Consider the following 24,989-nt stretch of genomic DNA (forward strand, 5'->3'; position numbering starts at 1 on the left):
CATATTCAGTGTGTTTTTGAAGATTTGAAAAGGGTTTTTATTTGTGATTGTGTACAGTAGGGGTTGTATCAGATTGGTTTTGGATTACATAAAAGGACGGTGGTCCTGTCAAAATCACATACGATAGCAGACAACCTATTGTTCTGTCCGTTTCTGTTGTGTAATGGTCACAACATGAGTGTAGGCCTACACTAAACGGGTGCAATTGGCAGTGGGTTAAAACATGCCTGAAATGACTGCTACATTTAGGATGAACCTACTTCTGAAAGCTTGTCAGAGGTTGGATTGTGCAGTCATCTAATTACTAAAACGTCAGAGACTGTCTGGTAGTACCACCGTGTGATAGCAACACTGTCAGGTTATCACAACACCAACTCCCTAAGCTCTGCTCTGCTCTAGCAGAGTTTTCAAATCACTCTACTAATCTGGAGTAAACACACACCATATAGGCCTCAAGTCATTTTAAATAAGTCACTTTTTATCAGGCCAATTTTGGGGGATTATATCTAAGTACTACCATTTGCTGATTTGAATGGTATTTTGAAGCGCTGTGTGCACTTATGCTGCATACTTGTACTGTGTGCAATATGCCTTATCCAAGTGAGAGTCTCTATAATTGACCTGCAGTTTATCCATGTGGTTGAGATTAATTTGGAGAGCTCTGTTCTGACTGCTTTCCCTGATTAGCCAATCAACACTTCATCAGATCCCTACTGACTCTTGAGGGGAACCCTGGGAGATGGAGTTCTTCATCACTTCCTCAATTATGTAATTAAAGCGGACCATCTCTCTGTCTGTCTTCTGGTAATTGCTTGGTCCTGATCTGCATAAATACACTACATGACCAAAAGTATGTGGACACCTGCTAGTCGAACATCTCATTCCAAAATCATGGGCATTAATATGGAGTTGGTCCCCTCTTTGCTGCTATAACAGCCTCCACTCTTCTGGGAAGGCTTTCCACTAGATGTTGAAGCATTAGTGAGGTCGGGCACTGATGTTGGGCGATTAGGCCTGACTCGCAGTCGGCATGGGGTTGAGGTCAGGGCTCTGTGCAGGCCAGTCAAGTTCTTCCATACCGATATCGACAAACCATTTCTATATGGACCTCACTTTGTGCATGGGGGCAGTGTCATACTAAAACAGGAAAGGGCCTTCCCCAAACCGTTGCCACAAAGTTGGAAGCACAGAATTGTCTAGAATGTCATTATATGCTGTAGCGTTAAGATTTCCCTTCACTGGAACTAAGGGGCACGAACCATGAAAAACAGCCCCAGACCATTATTCCTACTCCACCAAACTTTGCAGTTGACACTATGCATTGGGGCAGGTAGTGTTCTCCTGGCATCCACCAAACCCAGATTAGTCAGTCGGACTGCCGACGAACAGTTCTTATGCTGATGTTGCTTCCAGAGGCAGTTTGGAAGTCAGAAGTGAATGTTGCAACCGAGGACAGACGATTTTTATGAGCTATGCGTTCAGCACTCGGTGGTCCCGTTCTGTGAGCTTGTGTGGCCTACCACTTCGCGACTGAGCCATTTTTGCTCCTAGACATTTCCACTTCACAATAACAGCACTTACAGCTGACCGGGCAGCTCTAGCAGGGCAGAAATTTTACAAACTGACTTGTTGGAAAGGTGGCATCCTATGCCGGTGCCACGTTGAAAGTCACTGAGCTCTTCAGTAAGACCATTCTACTGCCAATGTTTGTCTATGGAGATTGCATGGCTGTGTGCTCGATTTTATACACCTGTCAGCAAAGGGTGTGGCTGAAATAGCCAAATCCACTAATTTCAAGGGGTGTCCACATACTTTTGTATATACAGTGTTTGTTGACCCTTAGTCTCTCTCTCTCTCTCTCTCTCTCTCTCTCTCTCTCTCTCTCTCTCTCTCTCTCTCTCTCTCTCTCTCTCTCTCTCTCTCTCTCTCTCTCTCTCTCTCTGTTTTTCTCCCTCTGCTGTCCAGTGTCCCGACGGGCTGCGGCCGATGAAGGATGGCTCGGGTTGCTATGACTACTCAAAGGGCACGGACTGCACGGATGGCTTCAACGGGGGCTGTGAGCAGCTGTGTCTCCAACAGCTGGTGCCATTACCGGACAACCCCAGCTCCAGCAACGTCCTCATGTTATGTGGGTGAGTCAGCCAGTGGCAGGACACATACAGCATCAGGGAAGAAGCCCCTTAGAGGTCGCTCTTTCCTGGGCAACCTGGGTCCAACAATATGTTCAGTGGGTGAGAATTGCTCTTTGCAATAGGTTGTCTAAATCAGCTGCTATTCAACTGTAAGATGGTAGAAAGACAGCTATAGCCTTTCACCTAAACAGATGGGCAAAAATACTGTTAGAAACAACTGTTACACATGTCAACTGTGAGATAGATCCTAATTTACACATCTCAACTGTGAGATTGATCCTCATTTACACATGTCAATTGTGAGATTGATCCTCATTTACACATCTCAACTGTGAGATTGATTCTCATTTTCACCTCTTAATTGGCAGTTTATGAATGGTCTATAGAACATTGATATGGAATTCTACTATAGGCTACTTCACAAGTCTGCCAGTGTGTCTCTGTACGTTTCATTAGCATTAAATAAATGTGTGCTTTGTGGATCTCAGCCATTTCTGAAGTAGAACATGCTGAATGGGCAAATCCAACCACAGTTTGCCTTTAACGCAGACAAGTCTGGGTTGAAATGTTTGCTGTGCTTACACAAGGGCTTTCATTTGAAATATTAGACAGCTAAACAATACTTATTTCTGCAATCTATTAGTTCTGTGAGCTGGGTACACATTCTCTACTGGGAAATTAGGATATTGTGTGCGTGAGTACAGTCCATAATACTAATGTCTCTGCCTCTGCATTATGTGCTTGTTACACATAAACTCCCCTCCCCAACCCAGGTGTGTGCAGGAGTACAAGCTGGGGGCAGACGGTCGCTCCTGTCTCCTCCAGACAGAGAACTGTGAGGGGCCAAAGTGCCAGAGGCAGGACATTCGCTTCAATGACACCCTGTTTGGGGAGATGCTGCACGGCTACAACAACAAGAGCCAGCAAGTCAACCTGGGACAGGTCTTCCAGATGACCTTCCGGTAAGTTCTCCCCCAGAGGAGAATATGTAATCCATATTACTGTTGTGTACCTGTGGTACCTTCACAGGGGATGTTATCCAAGCCATATCACTTTGTGACATCTGGCTTTGGCTTGTCGCTTTTGGGATCCAGCTAGGTGGCAGGAGCTTTCCCAAGAGTTTTATGGCACCTGTAGTGGTATTGGGCTGCCTCTTGGTGGCATGTTGCTTTGACTATTTTGACCTGTACTTTACACCACTTGGTTTTTAGACAGGGTGGCATGACAGAGAGGCTAAAGCAGAAACAGGCTGGTGCCCAGACTTTTTCGCTGATTAAGTAACTCTATGGACCCTTTGTGTCATTTTTGTCCTATTCTGTATGGTTCAAGTCAGCATAAAAAACCACCAAAAACAATGCATCCAAGTTGGATCCTTGGGACATTTGTTCTCATCAGTCTCCGCTACACAATAAGAATCCCAATGAGAACTTGGCGGTTCGAATTCACAGGATGTATTCCAGAGAGAAATCTCAGGGTAAGTGTCAACATGAATAAAAGCAGTGTTTTATTTTATCAGTACTGGTGAGTGAGATATCTACACGGTGGACAATCCTATGTGCAGCTCTGACATAGCACAGCACAGCGCTGATGTTCCTCCATTAGAGGATGAGTGTTGAGATTCACAGAGAATCCCCCAGTGCTGCGACAGACAGCACTGTCAGCCCTCTCAAAGCCCCAGTGTCTGGCTGATAATAAAGACAAATGTTAGCTGCAGGGGGACGCTGCCATAATCAAAGACAACGAGGCAGGGACTGTCTGCCTGTCTGAAGCACATTCACACCAATGCGTGTGTGTAGATGAACATGCATGCATACAGATGCATGTGCACACACACTGTTGCTCGCCAACACATGTGCGCGCACACACACACACACACATACACACACTTACTGTGGTCCTCTGTAGCTCAATTGGTAGAGCATGGCGCTTGTAATGCCAGGGTAGTGGGTTCGATCCCCGGGACCACCCATACGTAAAAATGTATGCCACATGAATGTAAGTCGCTTTGGATAAAAGCGTCTGCTAAATGGCATATTATTATTATTATATTATTATTACTCTTATTCACTGCTCTACCCATTCTCTGACTTGTAACATGCCAAGAAAGTGCCTTTCAATCAAACACTGTTGATGAGCACTGTCCAGTGATGATAACATGGATGATAATGGTAGTCTAAGCAGTCCAGAAGATTTGTTTCCACCATCAGGTCAACCCAAGCTGCTTCTCCTGACTCTCATCGATCTGACTGAATTGTTCTATGGATTATATGGCCGCTCTCATCTCTTCCAATTATGATCATGGGATAACCCACACAGTCTGAACAGCTTTCTCCCACTCTATAAATATTTAGTGTATTACTGTATTAGTCCAAGCAGAGGAGAGAGTCCACGTTGACTAATTTCTTGTTAGATTTTTTTTGTTCTGAATGACTGTGATCAAGGGGACTCATTATGTTCATAACAAACTAACTCAAAAGGGTAAACTAGGATGGCTATTATTGTATGATATAATAAGTTATTATACAAATGTCACAATAGCAAAGCCAAGCTGAAGTGTGAAAGTCCATAATTATGTCCAGAGGCTATTGTTTGTTGCATGTAGCAGTATGCACATGTTGAAAAGTTCTGACACACTGTTCTTTTCATCCCCATTAACCCCTGGATAAATATAAGTGTTTTGTCTTAATAATTTTCTGTCATGTTGTCATTTTTTCCTTTAAAGCTGGAATCCTTAATGGTGAAACTGCTGCTGTAACCTAGACTCAGGGGTAGACATAATTTAGTAAATGTAAATCTGTCTCTCTTCATTTAGTATGATATGTTACGAATTGCATTTTTTTGTGGCTAACATTAGATAGATGGCTTATGCTAACATTAGCTAGGTGGCTAGTCACATACACATGGTTAGCAGATGTTATTGCGAGTGTAGCGAAATGCTTGTGCTTCTAGTTCCGACAGTGCAGTAATATCTAGCAAGTAGGCGTTAAGGTTAGGGTTAAGGTAAGGAGTTCGATTAAAATGATTAAGGTTAGGGTTAGGGTTAGCAAACATGCTAAGTAGTTGCAAAGTAGCTAAAAAGTAGTAAGTAGTTGCAAAGTTGCTAATTAGCTAAAATGCTAAAGTTGTCCGTGGTGAGATTTGAACACGCAACCTTTGGGTTGCTAGATGTTAGATGTTGTTATATGCCTACCCATTCACCCCGACCAACCTCCTGTGATGCGTGATGCTCCCCACCTCTGCTTCGTCAACAAAACCAAAACAATAACAATGGCTGTGGGGCGGACAGTGGCGCTGATTCCATCTTTAAAGCTGCAATATGTAACTTTTTTTAAAGTTCAAAAGCTACAATATGTCGCTAGTGGTCATCCAATGTGATGCAACAGTAACAATATTGCGCCTCTAGTCTGCCTGAGAACCGCTGTATTCATTGGTTTTCATTTTCCCTGTCGGGTCGGATTTTCCCGCCAGATTTTGTGCTGCGCATAATGAGTGTCGTTGGTGACTTTAAAACAGTTACAGAGCTTAATGGCTGTGATAGGAGAACACTGAGAATGGATCAACAACATTGTAGTTACTCCACAATACTAACCTAATTGACAGAGTGAAAAGAAGCAAGCCTGTGCATCCTGTTTGCAATAAGGCACTAAAGTAACACTGCAACAAATGTCGCAAAGCAATGAACCTTTTGTCCTGAATACAAAGTGTTAAGTTTGGGGCAAATCCAATACAACACATTACTGAGTACCACTCTCCACATTTTCAAGCATAGTGGTGGGCGCATCGTGTTATGGGTATGCTTATAATAGTTAAGGACCGGGGAGTTTTTCAGGATAAAACATTTCCAGAATGGAGCTAAGCCCAGGCAAAATTCTAGAGGAAAACCTGGTTCAGTCTGCTTTCCACCAGACAGAGATGCATTAGTCTTTCAGCAGTACAGTAACCTAAAACACACTGCTTACCAAGAAGACAGTGAATGTCCCTGAGTGGCCGAGTTACAATTTTAACTTAAATCTGCTTGAAAATCTATGGCAAGACCTGAAAATGGTTGTCTAGCAATTATCAACAACCAATTTGACAGAGCTTGAAGACTTAAAAAAATTATAATAGGCAAATGTTGCACAATCCAGGTGTGGTAAGCTCCAAGAGACTTACCCCAAAAGACTCACAGCTGTAATCACTGCCAGAGGTGATTCTAACCTGTATTGGTTCAGGGGGTTGAATAATTATCTGATCAAGATATATTAGTGTCTTATTTAGCATACATTTTCCAAAATTTTTTGAGTTTTTCTTCCACTTTGACATTACAAAGTATGTTGTGTAGATTGTTCACAAAAAAATGACAATTAAATCAATTTTAATCGCACTTAGTAACACAACAAAATGTGGAAAAAGTAATGGGGTGTAAAAACTTTCTGAAGGCACTGTAGCTAGGGCTGTGGCGGTCACAAAATGTTGTCAGCTGGTGATTGTCAAGTAAATAACTGTCAGTCTCACTGTAATTGACCGTTAATTAACCTAAACACATGTAGCATCTCCTGGCTTCCACACAGAGCTTACAAGCCACTGATGCAGACCTGTGAAACATCTACATTTTAAAAAGTCTAATAAATCCATGTAATATAGCCTAAACCTTTACAATAAATCAATTATTTATTTTAGACAGGTCTAAAGAAACATGATATGAAGAAAATGTAGTTCAGAAGAACATAATAGCATTGAGTTGTCCTTATGTTACAGTGGCTTACAAAAGTATTCACCCCCTTGGTATTTGTTCCTATTTTGTTGCCTTACAACCTGGAATTAAAATTGATTTTTATTTGTATTTCATGTAATGGACATACACAAAATAGTCAAAATTGGTGAAGTGAAATGAAAAAAGTAACTTGTTTCAAAAAATTCTAAAAAATAAGTAACGGAAAAGTGGTGCGTGCCTACAGTGAGGGAAAAAAGTATTTGATCCCCTGCTGATTTTGTACGTTTGCCCACTGACAAAGAAATGATCAGTCTATAATTTTAATGGTAGGTTTATTTGAACAGTGAGAGACAGAATAACAACAAAAAAATCCAGAAAAACGCATGTCAAAAATTTTATAAATTGATTTGCATTTTAATTAGGGAAATAAGTATTTGACCCCTCTGCAAAACATGACTTAGTACTTGGTGGCAAAACCCTTGTTGGCAATCTCAGAGGTCAGACATTTCTTGTAGTTGACCACCAGGTTTGCACACATCTCAGGAGGGATTTTGTCCCACTCCTCTTTGCAGATCTTCTCCAAGTCATTATGGTTACGAGGCTGATGTTTGGCAACTCAAACCTTCAGCTCCCTCCACAGATTTTCTATGGGATTAAGTTCTGGAGATTGGCTAGGCCACTGTAACCATTATAATTTTTTTTAAAGAATATGGCACCCCAACAAACCTGCCAAGAGAGGGCCGCCCACCAAAACTCACGGACCAGGCAAGGAGGGCATTAATCAGACAGGCAACAAAGAGACCAAAGATAACCCTGAAGGAGCTGCAAAGCTCCACAGAGGAGATTGGAGTATCTGTCCTTAGGACCACTTTAAGCCGTACACTCCACAGAGCTGGGTTTTACGGAAGAGTGCCAGAAAAAAGCCATTGCTTAAAGAAAAAATAAGCAAACACGTTTGGTGTTCGCCAAAAGGCATGTTGGAGACTCCCCAAACATATGGAAGAAGGTACTCTGGTCAGATGAGACTAAAATTGAGCTTTTTGGCCATCAAGGAAAACGCTATGTCTGGCGCAAACCCAACACCTCTCACCACCCCGAGAACACCATCCCTACATTGAAGCATGGTGGTGGCAGCATCATGCTGTGGGGATGTTTTTCATCGGCAGGGACTGGGAAACTGGTCAGAATTGAAGGCATGATGGATGGCGCTAAATACAGGGAAATTCTTGAGGGAAACCTGTTTCAGTCTTCCAGAGAATTGAGACTGGGACAGAGGTTCACCTTCCAGCAGGACAATGACCCTAAGCATACTGCTAAAGCAACACTAGAGTGGTTTAAGGGGAAACATTTAAATGTATTGGAATGGCCTAGTCAAAGCCCAGACCTCAATCCAATTGAGATTATGTGGTATGACTTAAAGATTGCTGTACACCAGCAGAACCCATCCAACTTGAAGGAGCTGGAGCAGTTTTGCCTTGAAGAATGGGCAAAAATCCCAGTGGCTAGATTTGCCAAGCTTATAGAGACATACTCCAAGAGACTTGCAGCTCTAATTGCTGCAAAAGGTGGCTCTACAAAGTATTGACTTTGGGGGGGTGAAAAGTTATGCACGCTCAAGTTTTCTGTTTTTTTGTCTTATTTCTTGTTTGTTTCACACCCAAAAATATTTTGCATCTTCAAAGTGGTAGGCATGTTGTGTAAATCAAATGATACAAAGCCCCAAAAAATCAATTTACATTCCAGGTTGTAAGGCAACAAAATAGGAAAAATGCCAAGGGGGGGTGAATACTGTCGCAAGCCACTGTATGTCCATTACATGAAATCCAAATAAAAATAAATTTAAATTATAGGTTGTAATGCAACAAAATAGGAAAATCGCCAAAGGGGATGAATACTTTTGCAAGGCACTGTAGGTCCTGATCTGGCAGCTATGCCATATGGCTGTGGGCTACACTAGTTCATTTGGCAGACAAGATTTGCTTAGAATTCCGTGGCATTATTTTATAGTATTTTATAGTATGAAGAATACATTTGAACAAAGCTGATTAAAATATAAAGGATATTTTCTCCAAACGATTTGACGGAGTGCACACATGCGGCTATTCTGTGTTGAGCGGTTATCGAAGAAACAGGTACTCCTATATGCTTAATTTAGAGTTATTAATGTAACTTTAGTTGTTCTACAAACGTTGAGCTATATGTTTTGATTTTTAATACATTGTAAGGCTGCATGATGTAACTCTAATGATGATTTGAAAAAAGTCGCTTGAAAGGCATGAGCTCTGCTTTGTTTTTTGCGCAGGCTGTACACACTTCGTCAGTCTCTCATTCACAATTTGAGAAGCACTTGATAATGCCTCCAATTTCCCGGCGGCATCCCCTTTGTGTGGCCATAATGCATCCTAAAGAAATCCATGCCTTTTGCAGCCCTTCTCCCGCTCTGAAGCACCTCTTATCTCACTCACACGGCTCTTATCTCACTCACATCGGGGACCCAACTGCGTGCGTCCTTATCCAATTCCGAGGTGCATATTGAAGATATTGGAAGAACTGTCCACATTTACTTTTCGGCCAATAAGATGAGTAACTCTAACGAACAGCAAAAGCACTAGCCTATGTCAATCTACTATCCCCCATAGTACAAAAGTTGATCTATTCTATTCTGTGCGAGAAATAAATATTCCAAGCATAGTCTGGGACAGTTGTGGGATGCGATAGATCCCAAATTAGTACAACCACTAGCATCAAAAAACCCTTTTATGCAATGATGCTGACACAGCAGATCAGAATGTTTAGCTTAAAATGTTGATAAACTATTAGGCTATTTCTTCACATTATAAGTGCAGCAATGCGCACACGGCAGTAGGCTTTAAGTGTGAATGTTCCATTAGTGGGAAAACACCATTATCAAAAGTGACCACAAATGTGATTATGCATGTAATGCTTTTATTATAAAGGTGCATTTTTATGGTGAAAATTATCTTCCCCAAACTTGAAACTCAAGCGCTGCTTATGTATGTCAGTTAGGCTCTACGCCCTTTGTAAAGCAGATTAATGTGCTTCATTTTAAGAAGTTATTTGGCCACTTTAGTATGGGCTAGGCTACATGAGGTGTGTGACTATGATTAGAAAAAGTCACACAAAAAGGCATTGTTTCTTGCCTTAAGCTGGGCATCATTCACAAGTGATAATATATCATTCACAAGTGATAGGCTAATATTGTCACCCATCAGACTATTCTTGATTTAATCTTGTCTTTACATATACTAAATAAGAAATGTGTGAAATTTGTTTTTTTATTTAGAATGGACCATTATCATGCACCTGTCTGGAGGCAGGGGAAAAAATACATGTCATCTCTGCACTTAAATAGTGAATGGAGGATGCTTTTCCTGTGCTTAATTTTCATGCCAGCCAGGTAGGCTATATTCCTGTTGTAAAATATTTGCTTAATATTACGAAAGTTGAGAAATAAATATAGTAAGCCTATAAAAAGCTGATGGTATCCTCCTCTTTTTAATAGAGGCCATCAGTCTGTTTTCTCGCGCAATTGCATAGCCTATAGAAATGTTCTGCAACATGAGCTCATGGGCTTTCATGAAGTGTTTGATTATATTTTCGAAAACATTTTGCATTGATGTCAGAGTGATTAGAGGGACAATAGAGTGCTGAGTACCAGGCAGTTAGCAAGTTTGGTAGGCTACTAATGACCATCAGCAGCATCAGAGCTTGGAGAAGCCTAATTACTGTATCTAAATGGTCACGTGGAATGTGACTGCCTTCATGACTCATGACCGTAATACGGTCACCGCAACAGCCCTAACTGTAGCTCAATTTTGTGTATTTTATTCCTCTTGTGTTTTTACTTTTGTTTTTATTATAATTATTTAACTTTGCATTGTTGGGAAGGGTTCATAAGCAAGCATTTCACTGTAAAGTCTACACCCATTGTATTCGGCACGTGACAAATAACATTTGATTGGATTTAGATATTTTTTTCCGTCAGTGCGTATGTGCTTTTTGTTGTTTTTCATTCTGTTCCCTAAGTCAAGAATACCTTGACAATGTGGGTGGCTAAGAACCTGAAAGAGGAAGAAAAGGCTTCTCTTCCTCAAGCGTCAACATAATTTTCTCAGTTGGGTAAAAGGAGAGTGGTTGAGCAATAACTTATTCTGAATACCTCTGTTGCAATTTGTGCTATGCTTTTATCCTCCTCAAAGTGATGCATTTTTTTGAGACAACAAAAGATTTCTCCCTGCTGTGTATGATTGCCACCGCCAAAGGTATTTAAATAGCACAGCTTTCCTCTAAGCGTCTACTTTCTATTTCTTAGAGACTTAGATCGGGGAGAGAGTTAGAATAAAATAAGCATACAAGGTGATGCGAGGTCACTAACTGGGTTTCCATCCAACCCTTTCATGCGAGTAAAAATAAGTTGGATACAATTTTTTAGGACAGGTCTGATGGAAACAGAACATTTGTCGGTGAACTTTCCAAATGTCTACAAAACAAAATACGCTAGACAAGGTTGGATCTTTTTGTGTCTGTAAAATGAATTATGTGAGAAATGGCAATGGAAACGCCTTTATGCACAAATGTTCATAAAATATCAATCATATCGAAGTAAACTTGGAGTCACACGATGATATGTTGTGTGGTCCTCCCACTATAACTCTGGAAAGCATGCAGTTTATTAGGCTACAGATTAAATACATTATTATGAACTTCACATGGTGGTGAAAGTGCATGGTGATTAGTTTGATGCTCCTTTCCAATAAATATTGAAGGTCTTATTCTGGTGATATGATGATTGATGCTTGGCTGCCTTTTGAAAAATACAAATAATCTCGCTCTTTTGTCCATAAAAATCTCATCATGTAGGCTATACCCGAACTGTATCTGCGAACTGTTGGCTAGTGTGCACATGCCAAGACCAGAGTGGGCACATTCGCTATATAACACAACACGTTTTGTGACAAAACCATCAGTAGAGTTGTAGATGCAATGGAAACCCATTTAGCTTATATTTTTTATTCGGTACGTGGGAATTTCACCGCAAAAGTAATTTTTATGTACACCACATCATCGCACACAGCCAAGTCAATTTGATGGAAATACATCTCTGGTGGGAAAATGCGCATAGTTTTTAAGCAGATTTTAGAAGATTTCAGAAAATCTGTTGTCAGTTGGATCGAAACCTAGCTAATGACACAATGCACTCTAGCATAGTCTTTACATTGTTGTCTATATTACTTCTGGGCTCTGAGCACTTTCCTCCATTCAAGTGCAAATGTTGGCAGGTAGCCTAGCAGTTGGAGTGTTGGGCCAGTAACCCTAATTGCTCCATGGGAGATCAGCTTTAATATTGCAGACAGATTGTAGGGTCTAATCCCCCTTATTTTCTATTTGTTATTTTCTCTACTCTATAATGCCGTTTTGCGATTTCCTTTTGCAATACATCCCTCCGTTTTACTATGACGTCTTACAAGGGTCCTGAACCTCCCTATTTGTAAAATGTATATCGATATTGCCCTAAAAATAAATGTATAAAACATGGACACCGTTGATAATGGCAGAACCTGGCTGTGACCCAACTCTCCAAGGGTGTCTCAGGGGGAGTTGAGATATGCAAAAAAAAAAAAAAACATTTCCAATTCACACATGCATACTAATACACACTTATTCACATGTGGACATGTGTGAAATAGGACAAATATAAGCTCCCACCAAATGATCTTATTATCTTAGCATTCTTCAAAAATGTCTTGAGTTAGCAGTACTCACCAGTAAATGCACTGTATGTGGAACATATTGTGGATAGCTATTGTTATATTGCTATATGACTGTTTTCACCTACACTCACCGGACAGTTTATTTAGAAGGGGGTAGCTGCATCCCAATATGGCGACCAGAGTATGGGCGAGTGGGTTTGTCGAAAGGAAAGTTGTGGGCGTGTGGAAAGGAGTTGGTGTGTTGAAAGGAAAGCAGTGGGCATGCGGAAAGGAGTGGGGGTGTCGAAAGTGCTCTGCTATAGGTTAGACTGTTTTGATTGAGCTATGTTTTTTTTCTTCCGTTTCTTACCAGGCCCCGAGGATGAGTGTGAGTTATATTTCACTGCTAGTTTTACACAAATAATTTTACATTCAGTTAAAAATGACAATTGTTTGTTATTAAAAGTATTGACGATGGCTGTACTGTTTCTTAATGCGTTGTATGCGTGTGCTTACTGTGACTGTCACCCTGATATTGACACTGTGTCCCAGTGTTTTTGCCATTCATGCCCTCCCCATTGAGTAGTATAGTCGTGGTCAAAAGTTTTGAGAATGACACAAATACTAATTTTCACAAAGTCTGCTGCCTCAGTTTTGATGATGGCAATTTGCATATACTCCAGAATGTCATGAAGAGTGATCAGATTAATTGCAATTAATTGCAAAGTCCCTCTTTGCCATGAAAATGAACTTAATCCCAAAAAACATTTCCACTGCATTTCAGCCCTGCCACAAAAGGACCAGCTGCCATCATGTCAGTGATTCTCTCGTTATCACAGGTGAGAGTGTTGACGAGGACAAGGCTGTAAATCACTCTGTCATGCTGATTGAGTTAGAATAACAGACTGGAAGCTTTAAAAGGAGGGTGGTGCTTGAAATCATTGTTCTTCCTCTGTTAACCATGATTACCTGCAAGGAAACATGTGCCGTCTTCATTGCTTTGCACAAAAAGGGCTTCACAGGCAAGGATATTGCTGCTAGTAAGATTGCACCTAAATCAACCATTTATCGGATCATCAAGAACTTCAAAGAGAGGTTCAATTGTTGTGAAGAAGGCGTCAGGGCGCCCAAGAAAGTCCAGCAAGTGCCAGGACCGTCTCCTAAAGTTGATTAAGCTGCGGGATCGGAGCACCACCAGTGCAGAGCTTGCTCAGGAATGGCAGCAGGCAGGTGTGAGTGCATCTGCTCGCACAGTGAGGCAAAGACTTTTGGAGGATGGCGTGGTGTCAAGAAGGACAGCAAAGAAGCCACTTCTCTCCAGGAAAAACATCAGGGATAGCCTGATATTCTGCAAAAGGTACAGGGATTGGACAGCTGAGGACTGGGGTAAAGTCATTTTCTCTGATGAATCACCTTTCCGATTGTTTGGGGCATCCGGAAAACACCTTGTCTGGAGAAGACAAGGTGAGCGCTACCATCAGTCCTGTGTCATGCCAACAGTAAAGCATCCTGAGACCATTCATGTGTGGGGTTGCTTCTCAGCGAAGGGAGTGGGCTCACTTTAAAGAATGGTACCAACACATCCTCCGAGAGCAACTTCTCCCAACCATCCAAGAACAGTTTGGTGACGACCAATGCCTTTTCCAGCATGATGGAGCACCTTGCCATAAGGCAAAAGTGATAACTAAGTGGCTCGGGGAACAAAACATCAACATTTTGGGTCCATGGCCAGGAAACTCCCCAGACCTTAATCCCATTGAGAACTTGTGGTCGATCCTCAAGAGGCAGGTGGACAAACAAAACCCACAAATTCTGACAAACTCCAAGCATTGATTATGCAAGAATGGGCTGCCATCAGTCAGGATGTGGCCAGGAAGTTAATTGACAGCATGCCAGGGCGGATTGCAGAGGTCTTGAAAAAGAAGGGTTTGCATAAACTTAATGTAATGGTCAATAAAATCATTTGACACTTATGGAATGCTTGTAATTATACTTCAGTCTACCATAGTAACATCTGACAAAAATATCTCATAACACTGAAGCAGCAAACTTTGTGAAGACCAATACTTGTGTCATTCTCAAAACTTTTGACCACGACTGTAGACTGTATATATGTATCAAGGTGACATCTAGATGGTTATCAATATTAGTTATTTCTTGTGTAGGCTGCTATCGTACTTGAAATAAAATCATGTGAGAGGAAAAAAGTGCCTCATTAGCTACCACCAGCGACACCACCGTGATACCCGGTAAGATGCAAGTCGGCAGGCACGTCGATACAACACCAATGTACTGGTCGCCGGCATAACTCATCATGCATCCCAATCAGCCGCGCAAAACAGTCTTGAGTGGCAACAAGTCTGCCCAATTAGCTGATTCACTTTCCATACACTCACTCCTTTCGACACACCCACTCGCCCATATGCCGGTCGCCATATTGGGCTGCAGCTACCCATACTTGTGTTTTATTAGGTACACCCATCTAGTACCGGTCGGACCCCCCTTTGCCTCCAGAACAGCCTGATTTCTTCTGGGAATTCTAGTGTCGGAAACGTACCACAGGGATGTTGGTCCATGCTGATGCAATGGCATCACGCAGTTGCTGCAGATTGGACGGCGGTACATTCATGCTGCGAACAGCCCGTTCCATCTCATCCCAAAGATGCTCTATTGGGTTGAGGTCTGGGGATTGCGCAGGCCACTCAAGTAAACTGAACTCGCTGTCATGTTCCAGGCAATGTTTTTCCACTCTTCACACTGTCGTGAAAAACCCAGGAGGGTGGCCGTTTCTGAGATACTGGATCCAGTGTTCCTGGCACCTACGATCATACCACGCTTAGGTCACTCGTTTTGCACATTCTAATGTTCAATCGAACAGTAACTGAATGCCTCTGTTTGTCTGCCTGCTTTATAAAAAGTATTCTTTATTTAATCAGGGAAAACCCATTGAGACCATTGTCTCATTCCTAAGGGGGGTCCTGATCACAACAATACCACAACCAATACAATGTAAAACAGCAATCAATACAAAACCCAACATTTATGAAAAACTGTTACAGTCCTCAGCTACAAGGCCCTCAATTAACACCTTAAACTGCTCAAGCGGCACCAGAACATCTAATTGTAATGAGTTCTGCAAATTGTTCCAGCAGTGAGGCATATTAAAAATAAAAGCGGATTTCCCTAATTTGGTGGAGACCCGAGGAACCTCAAGAGTTAACCAACCCTGTGAACGGGTTTGGTAACTCATGTTTTTATACTTCAACAACGAAGTTAGGTAAGGTGGAAGCTTGTGTAGTAGAGCTTTGTAAACAAGAAGGGAATAGTGAGGACCAGCCAACAGTTTGATACAGGATGCAATGATGAGTATTACAACTGTCACCTGTGATAAAGCGAAGGGCGCTATGGTAGACGGCATCCGAAGGTTTAAGAGTAGTGGCTGCTGTATTCTGGTAAACTGTGTCACCACAGTCAAGAACTGGCAGGAAAGTTGACTGTACAATCTGTTTCCTGCTGTTTAGGGAGAGGCAAGAGCTATTTATAAAAAAAAGAGGCCACTTTAAATCTCAGCTTTTTAACTAGCTTTTCAAACGTTAAATCCTTGTCAATCCAAAAGCCCAGATATTTATAGGCGTGAACCCGATCAATGGGAGAACCATTCAATTAATAAATATGTAGTCCATCTGAAACATTTTTGCGAGAATTAGCAAACAACATATATGTAGTCTTGCCCACATTCAGTACAACTTTTTAACCAGGCCATTTTGTAAGGCAACAAAGTCAGATTGCAGCTCTAACAACGCCTGGTCTACAGTTGGGGCAATGGCATACATAACAGCATTGTCTGCTAACCACTTGCACGAAGCCTGATCCAAGCCTATTTCAGTCAACCTTTGAAGGTGATGGTCAACAGTGTCAAAGGCCTTTGAAAGGTCTATAAATAAGAAAAATATTTTTATGATCTAAGCAATTTAACACATCATCTAAAAGAAGTGTAGCAGCTGAAACTTTGCTATGTCCAGGTCTAAAACCGAATTAGTGCACATTAAGAATAGAGTAGATAAAAAAAGTTATTAGCTGACAGTCAAAAACTTTGGAAAGGCAAGATAATATGGAGATTGGACGGTAGTTATCTAAAATCAGAAGTATCTCCTCCTTTATGTAGGGGGAGGACATGTGCCACTTTCCAGATCTTATGGATAACACCAGAAACAATTGTCATATTAAAGATATAGATCAACAGTTCTGCAATAAGTGGGGCAGAGAGCTGCAGTAAGAAGGGATCAAGTGAATTAGCCCATATGTTTTTTTTTACATAAATCTTTAGCAAAGCACTTAGTACATCATAGACATCAAATAGTTGAAATGAAAATAACGTTTTTTAAGTCTATTAGTGCATCATTCTCTACAATCTGTTCTGAGGTGACTAGAGGACCCTCTAGTGGAATGAGAATAATTTTCATAGACTATCCTTTCAACAGGTGGCCAGCTGAAGCAAAATGGTTATTAAAAGCACCACAAATGTCAATTTTGTCTAGTATGGGACCAGAGGCTGTCAGAACCTGCTGGGGAAATGAGGGGGTGGAGTTTTGCTTCAAAGATTTGACCACTTTCCAGAAGTTAACTGGATTACCACCACTATCCGATACACAATTCAAGAAATATGTTAATTTTGCTTTTCTAACCAGATGTCTGAAGGACTGCCAATCAGACATAGAATCAGTCAGTCTAGCCTTAGCCCAAGCTACATTTATTTCCTGTACTTTCACAGACAACTCATGCGTGATCCAAGGATTAGATCTGTCTTTCACCCTTAGCATTTTATGCGGAGTTAAACAGTGAAATAAAACAATTAAGGGCCTGATCCGAGTCAGTGATAGTTGGCACAACCCACCAGTCACTCAACCTCAGCTCAGACAAAACATTTTGCTAATTAAAATAAAAGAAATGTCTCTTTGTAATAATGCATGAGCGAGATTTAGGTATCTTAACATCTCTTATGCAGGCAAGGGGACAATGGTCACTGAAATCATTGGCAAATATCCCATTGGCTGTAAACTTATGAGGGATATTTGTTAGAATAATATCTAAGACAGTAGATTTTTCAGGATGTTTAAAGTTGAGGCGAGTTGGTTTAGTTATCAGCTGAGTTAGATTTACAGAGCTCAGTACAAATATCTTTCAGCCCATCAGATACTGGCATCAACCAATCCAGATTAAGATCACCCACTATAAACAATTTGGATTAAGCATAGTTAGAGAGCAGGTCAGACAATTTGTTAAGAGCACATAAGGAGGCCGAGGGAGGGCGATAAATTCCCACTAGTGTCAAAGGGGCATTATTACCAAGGCCCACATTTAGGACTAGACATTCAAATTGCTTAGGGACAGAGGTGGTAATGGATACAGAAACATTTAATTTGCTCTATGGCAACACCCCGTCCTCTGCCAACTCTATCAGATCTAAAAACAGTATTACCAGTCAGAGACACATCAGAGTCTGGTATAGACTTCTTTAACCAGAATGTCTGCGTTGGTTTGAGAAGCCAGAGTTATATAACAAGCCACGGCCATGTACCTAATAAACTGGCCGGTGAGTGTATATATTGTCATCACTTCTCTATTTACTATCACTACTACTACTACTACTGTTACTACTACTACTACTACTACTACTACTACTACTACTACTACTACTACTACTACTACTACTACTACTACTACTACTACTACTACTACTACTACTACTACTGTTACTACTACTACTACTACTGTTACTACTACTACTACTACTACTACTACTACTACTACTACTACTACTACTACTACTACTACTACTACTGTTACTACTACTACTGTTACTACTACTACTACTACTACTACTACTACTACTACTACTACTACTACTACTGCTACTACTACTACTACTACTGTTACTACTACTACTACTACTACTACTACTACAACTACTACAACTACTAGCACATACAGTAATGCCACTGTTAGCTTATTGATAATAATAGAGTTATAAAGGTCATGTTGAACCGAAACCCAAGCACCCAGTAGTCTCAGCAGCAGTGTATGGAGGTGCCTGGGGGAAGCCTGGCAGACATTCTCATCCATCCCCCCTCACAGCACCAGCAGGCCTGCTTTGTCACCAGGATGCTCTTAAGTGGAGATAGAACCAGAATTGACTTTGACAGATTCATCTTCATCCAGTGAGAATGGGTGTACCAGCGAGCCACTTAGGGATGACGGGGCAAGTTATCTCCTTTAAGATGGCCGCCGGTGAGGACTGGTATCGGTCATGCTTTGCTCTGTAGATGCCATTTGAATACAACAGACTGATCTGTTGGGTGTGACAGAGTACAACAGCAGCATCAACCAGTGTGTTTTCATTTGGATGAAAACATGTTGTACTGCCCTAAGGGTCACACTAATTTAGGGTGCAGTGTTGCTTCACTGTCTACAGTATCTAGACAAAGTTATAATTCAGAAAAAGAGCACCAGATACCCAATTTGTCCAATTTGTTGTAAATCTATTTAAGCTGTTATCTTTTATTCAAATGGTATATTAACTTAAGTTTCAATGTCATATTTTGAGACTGTTTGAACTTCAAATGAAGAATTGTTGATTTCGGTTGGCAAAAAGAGATAAGTTAATATTTCACTTGACATTTGCCTTTAGTGTATTAATTATCATGGATTTAAGGATTGAAAGAAAGACACCAAAGAAAATGATCCATTTATTTCCCAAAGACTGTTTGTTTTATTATATGTCATCTCTTCAAAGTTGTTTTAATCCTCATCAAGGCTGTTCGGTCTTTTGTTTCTAGAATAATACAAAGTGTCTCAACATTCTTCTTTCTTTTTCTGCGCCTTGAAGGATCCACTCCAGTTATAGACATATTTATAATTTCTCTCTAGAATGATGGTAATGAACATTCTAGCTATGTCCTCCAAATTCCCCCTATAGTATATTTGATGTGTAGATTCCGATCCCACCGCTATCCCACCCCTACACCTTATCCCCCTCCTCACTCCCCTGCATCAATAGCCCAGAGTGAAATGTGGGAGATAGAAGGGAATTCTATTATTTAGCCCTGGGCGATCACAGGTAGTGTTTTATATTAAATATTGCCTCTGATTTATGATGGTGTTTGGTAAACATTGATATTTAAATTGCTCTCGCTTTACCACACTCCTGTGTGCATGCATTTGCAATTAGATTTGGATTTGTAAATCGGCTTCATGCAATTATTGCCGTAATACAATTGTTTGTAAACATATGCCCCGGAAATCAGTGTATATGTATTGGAAATGTTATGACTATTATAAAATGACTTTAATATACAACAATTCTCTGACCTGCAAATAAACACTGATCTGAGCATATAAAAGTTTGCTGTCAGATTGAATCTCATTCACCACCGTGGACATGAAAAATATGAGTCTGAGCTAGCAGTAGCTGATATGCCCTAATATACAGTGGGGAAAAAAAGTATTTAGTCAGCCACCAATTGTGCAAGTTCTCCCACTTAAAAAGAAGAGAGAGGCCTGTAATTTTCATCATGGGTACACGTCAACTATGACAGACAAAATGAGAAAAGAAAATCCAGAAAATCACATTGTAGGATTTTTAATGAATTTATTTGCAAATTATGGTGGAAAATAAGTATTTGGTCAATAACAAAAGTTTCTCAATACTTTGTTATATACCCTTTGTTGGCAATGGCATAGGTCAAACGTTTTCTGTAAGTCTTCACAAGGTTTTCACACACTGTTGCTGGTATTTTGGCCCATTCCTCCATGCAGATCTCCTCTAGAGCAGTGATGTTTTGGTGCTGTCACTGGGCAACACAGACTTTCAACTCCCTCCAAAGATTTTCTATGGGGTTGAGATCTGGAGACTGGCTAGGCCACTCCAGGACCTTGAAATGCTTCTTACGAAGCCACTCCTTCGTTGCCCGGGCGGTGTGTTTGGTATCATTGTCATACTGAAAGACCCAGCCACGTTTCATCTTCAATGCCCTTGCTGATGGAAGGAGGTTTTCACTCAAAATCTCACGATACATGGCCCCATTCATTCTTTCATTTACACGGATCAGTCGTCCTGGTCCCTTTGCAGAAAAACAGCCCCAAAGCATGATGTTTCCACCCCCATGCTTCACAGTAGGTATGGTGTTCTTTGGATCCAACTCAGCATTCTTTGTCCTCCAAACACGATGAGTTGAGTTTTTACCAAAAAGTTATATTTTGGTTTCATCTGACCATATGACATTCTCCCAATCCTCTTCTGGATCATCCAAATGCACTCTAGCAAACTTCAGACGGGCCTGGACATGTACTGGCTTAAGCAGGTGGACACGTCTGACACTGCAGGATTTGAGTCTCTGGCGGCGTATTGTGTTACTGATGGTAGGCTTTGTTACTTTGGTCTCAGCTCTCTGCAGGTCATTCACTAGGTCCCCCCGTGTGGTTCTGGGATTTTTGCTCACCGTTCTTGTGATCATTTTGACCCCACGGGGTGAGATCTTGCGTGGAGCCCCAGATCGAGGGAGATTATCAGTGGTCTTGTATGTCTTCCATTTCCTAATAATTGCTCCCACAGTTGATTTCTTCAAACCAAGCTGCTTACCTATTGCAGATTCAGTCTTCCCAGCCTGGTGCAGGTCTACAATTTTGTTTCTGGTGTCCTTTGACAGCTCTTTGGTCTTGGCCATAGTGGAGTTTGGAGTGTGACTGTTTGAGGTTGTGGACAGGTGTCTTTTATACTGATAACAAGTTCAAACAGGTGCCATTAATACAGGTAACGAGTGGAGGACAGAGGAGCCTCTTAAAGAAGAAGTTACAGGTCTGTGAGAGCCAGACATCTTGCTTGTTTGTAGGTGACCAAAAACTTATTTTCCACCATCATTTGCAAATAAATTCATTAAAAATCCTACAATGTGATTTTCTGGATTTTTTTCTTCTCAATTTGTCTGTCATAGTTGACGTGTACCTATGATGAAAATTACAGGCCTCTCTCATCTTTTTAAGTGGGAGAACTTGCACAATTGGTGGCTGACTAAATACTTTTTTCCCCACTGTATGGAGCACAATTTGAACAATATGCCTGGTGCCCTGGTCTGCAGACAACTTCCTCCTGTAGCTTACCAATGGGCTTAGGGGAGCTTGCTTCCACCTGTTTGTTTACACCTATCCACTTCCTTCAGACATGGAAACACAGCTAGGGGACGAGACTAGGGGCTAGGGGACTAAGCTAGGGGTTGTTTTCCAGACCAGGTAATGGTCTCCCTCAGTGCTAAGTCCCAACAGAAGACCAAGGCTGTGTATGGTTCCTCCTAACAGATGCTGCTTTGGGGAAGTATGCTTCGTGAGGCAGAGAGTTCACTTTTCTCCTTCTCAATCTGACCAGCAGGTGCAGTATGGTGTAGTATTACTGTTATGTCAGACATCCACTCATATCCTTATGCATTCCATATACAGTAAGATTACATTCATTTTTGATTATTTTCAGGTCACAATAGGTAAATACATGGTGCTTGAAGTATGCGTATTTGAATAAAGCAAAAGACCATCTGTGAAGATATATTGACACAACTTCAAATTGTCATCCAAGCTCTGTACCGCAAGGGTAAAATCTCCTTGTGTGGTATCTGGAGCTTCACTTTTCTGCTGCTTCTAAAGTTTCCCTGTCTGTGTGTGATTCCATCCTGTTCTAAACCGTCCTGATACCCAGCCATCCAGTTATCCTATCCTGTCTCATCGACACACGTGGCCGGGGTGGGTCTCGCAACGCCAGGAGGGGGGAGTGATGACGGCCATCCATCAGGCCTGGCGACAGCGTTTGGCCTTGTCACCGCCAACCCCCGCTTCTTATACCGCCGCCACTCTGGGGACACGTGAGATGAGAAAGAGACTGAGCTCATCTATAACAGCTGACACTCAATCACCCAGCATTCACTCAGCGGGTGGGGAGACAAATACACACACACCAATACACACGCATGCATGTATGAGCTCACACACACACACACACACACACTAACACACACACACACAGGAGGAGAGGACAGGAGAAGAGAGCTCACAGTAAATGTTTTTGAGCTATGCTGCTACCCGAGTCAGTACAGAGACACATAGAGAGAGAGAGAGAGAGAGAGAGAGAGAGAGAGAGAGAGAGAGAGAGAGAGAGAGAGAGAGAGAGAGAGAGAGAGAGAGAGAGAGAGAGAGAGAGAGAGAGAGAGAGAGAGAGAGAGAGAGAGAGAGAGAGAGAGAGAGAGAGAAAGAGAGAGCGCGAGAGAGAGAGAAAGAAAGAGAGAGAGAGAAAGAGAGAGTGCGAGAGAGAGAGAGAGAGAGAGAGAGAGAGAGAGAGAGAGAGAGAGAGAGAGAGGAAATTAATAAAGAAAGAAAGAAAGAAAGAAAGAAAGAAAGAAAGAAAGAAAGAAAGAAAGAAAGAAAGAAAGAAAGAAAGAAAGAAAGAAAGAAAGAAAGAAAGAAAGAAAGAAAGAAAGAAAGAAAAGGACAGACTCCTCTCCACCCTACATGCTGAGACTACCAGACAATGAGCGTCTACGTTTTAGAGACTGGAAACCCACTCCCGGGCACAAAAACCATGCCTCCCATGTTCCCAGCTAATTTCCTGCATTTATTTCCTTAGTGCACAGTCTCATCCTGGGGCGTTTAGTCAACACCCATTACCAACAGCTCTCGTACGCTATCTCCAACATAATGAGACTAGTATGCTGACTATTCAGGTGAAGGATTAAATTTGAGCATAGAGCGTATACAGCTCCACAAGGCTCACTTCTCTGTGTTGTCCTTCTCTCTGACTACTGATCCACATCGCCTATCTGCAGTGGCTCAGGCTCCTACTAGGATAATTATCCCTTCTGTTGTGTTCTTTTCTGTGTTTGTATTTCTCTCTTTTCTTATCTCTGTTGTCCCAATTAATATGTCCTGGTTGTCTCAGAGCACACAAAGAAACCCATTGATTCTGGGTTCTCGCTATGAGAAAGAACTATTGCAGAATGCAAACACTGGTAACAACAAAGTACAAAAGTAAAGATTCTTCCTCAAGCCTACACATTGCAACCTCTCTAACAGGCTGTCTGTCCATGCCAGCACATTTTAACAGTATCCTCCTACACTATTGAAGAGTTCAGGACTTGGGCTTTCCTTTTTCTCGATTGGCTTCCTCCTACTCCTAATCTTGGTGAAGCAGGGGGTAGGTCATGAATGGGACCTCAGACAGATGTGCTCAGTGCAGTTTATTTACTGAAAGCCCCATGATTAGTTCCCTAGCGCAGCACACTGCAGTGCTGTGAGGATGCAGGTTTGGAGCTTTGGGAGATAGCAGCAGTAGCTACAGCAGCAGCAGCTAAGAGAGCCTCACTGGCCGCAATGATAAATCACACTCCAAGGCTGACCAAACAGACCTAATGTCAGCTAATGTCAAACTAGCTTAGCTGACTGCCTGCTCTCAGACCCAGAGAGAAAGGGAAAGTGGGAGAGAGTGAGGGAGTGAGATGGAGAAAAACATAATGTTTTTCTAAACGGAAAAGTGGCTAGGCTGTTACTCTGCACCCACTGCAGGACCCAATGGCAATATAAGATGATTGGGAATTATACCCTTGGTGTTCTCATAGGGTGCAGTTTACCATAGGCTAGGCCCTGTAATATTTATGTTAATGAAAATCGGGTACTACTCAATTCCCTGATAATTCTGTTATAAAATGTACCATATACTTCCAGTGCTGTGAGAATGCATGTGGGTTTATTTAATCATCAAAGTATAGTTTGTTGCCAGACAATGTAGCATGTTTTGTTCCAAACCATGTGGCCAGGCTGCAGCTGGACTCAAACACAGACTTTGTGCTGTGGCTTAAAAGCCAATAGCAGGTACCAGTCAAACCAGTCATTCAACAATGGGTCTACAGTAGATTGAATGCCAATAATGAAACCACCATTTGACTACATGGTATCGCTGGTCCTATTTCGCCGGATTCTAAAAGCGTGTGTTCCCTAAAATATGGATTCATGTTTCCCAGTAAGGAGGTGTAGGCTGTAGAGAATGAAGTGAGATGTATGGGTTTATAGGCGGTTATCAGCTCTCAGGGTCTGAGTCCCATTTTTAACGCACCGCAAAACCCAACCATGTCTTTTGAATGGATTGAACAGCCGGTTCATTTTCATCTTACACCCCTTTCAATTATGTCCCCTAAAATTGACAGACCACTTTATTTTACCTCTTGTTTTCCCCAGTTCTGGCGACAGATTTGTGCTCAATCCTTCACACCCTTCATATGCCAGTCTCTTGCCATGGCTATTTTATGTTTTTGTTTATCATGGCGCTCCTGCTTTATATTCTCTGTATCATATCCACTCATATGGAAAGAGAGAATTACTTTATTTTCAGTAATTAGCCCAGTTGGTCAGAAGCACAGGCCT

General features: G+C 41.6%; 1 protein-coding gene across 1 annotated transcript in view; it reads left to right on the plus strand.

The window, feature by feature from the left end:
• Positions 1-24,989, plus strand: part of LOC121582487 (astrotactin-2) — a 537,985-nt gene that overhangs the window by 352,321 nt on the left and 160,675 nt on the right. Inside the window, exons 12-13 of the mRNA XM_041898306.2 lie at positions 1,966-2,132; positions 2,906-3,094. Of these exons, the coding sequence (XP_041754240.1) occupies positions 1,966-2,132; positions 2,906-3,094 (356 nt within the window). The remainder of the gene's footprint in view (positions 1-1,965; positions 2,133-2,905; positions 3,095-24,989) is intronic.

The sequence above is a fragment of the Coregonus clupeaformis genome, chromosome 15, assembly GCF_020615455.1.
Source record: "Coregonus clupeaformis isolate EN_2021a chromosome 15, ASM2061545v1, whole genome shotgun sequence".
Taxonomy (NCBI): Eukaryota; Metazoa; Chordata; class Actinopteri; order Salmoniformes; family Salmonidae; genus Coregonus; species Coregonus clupeaformis.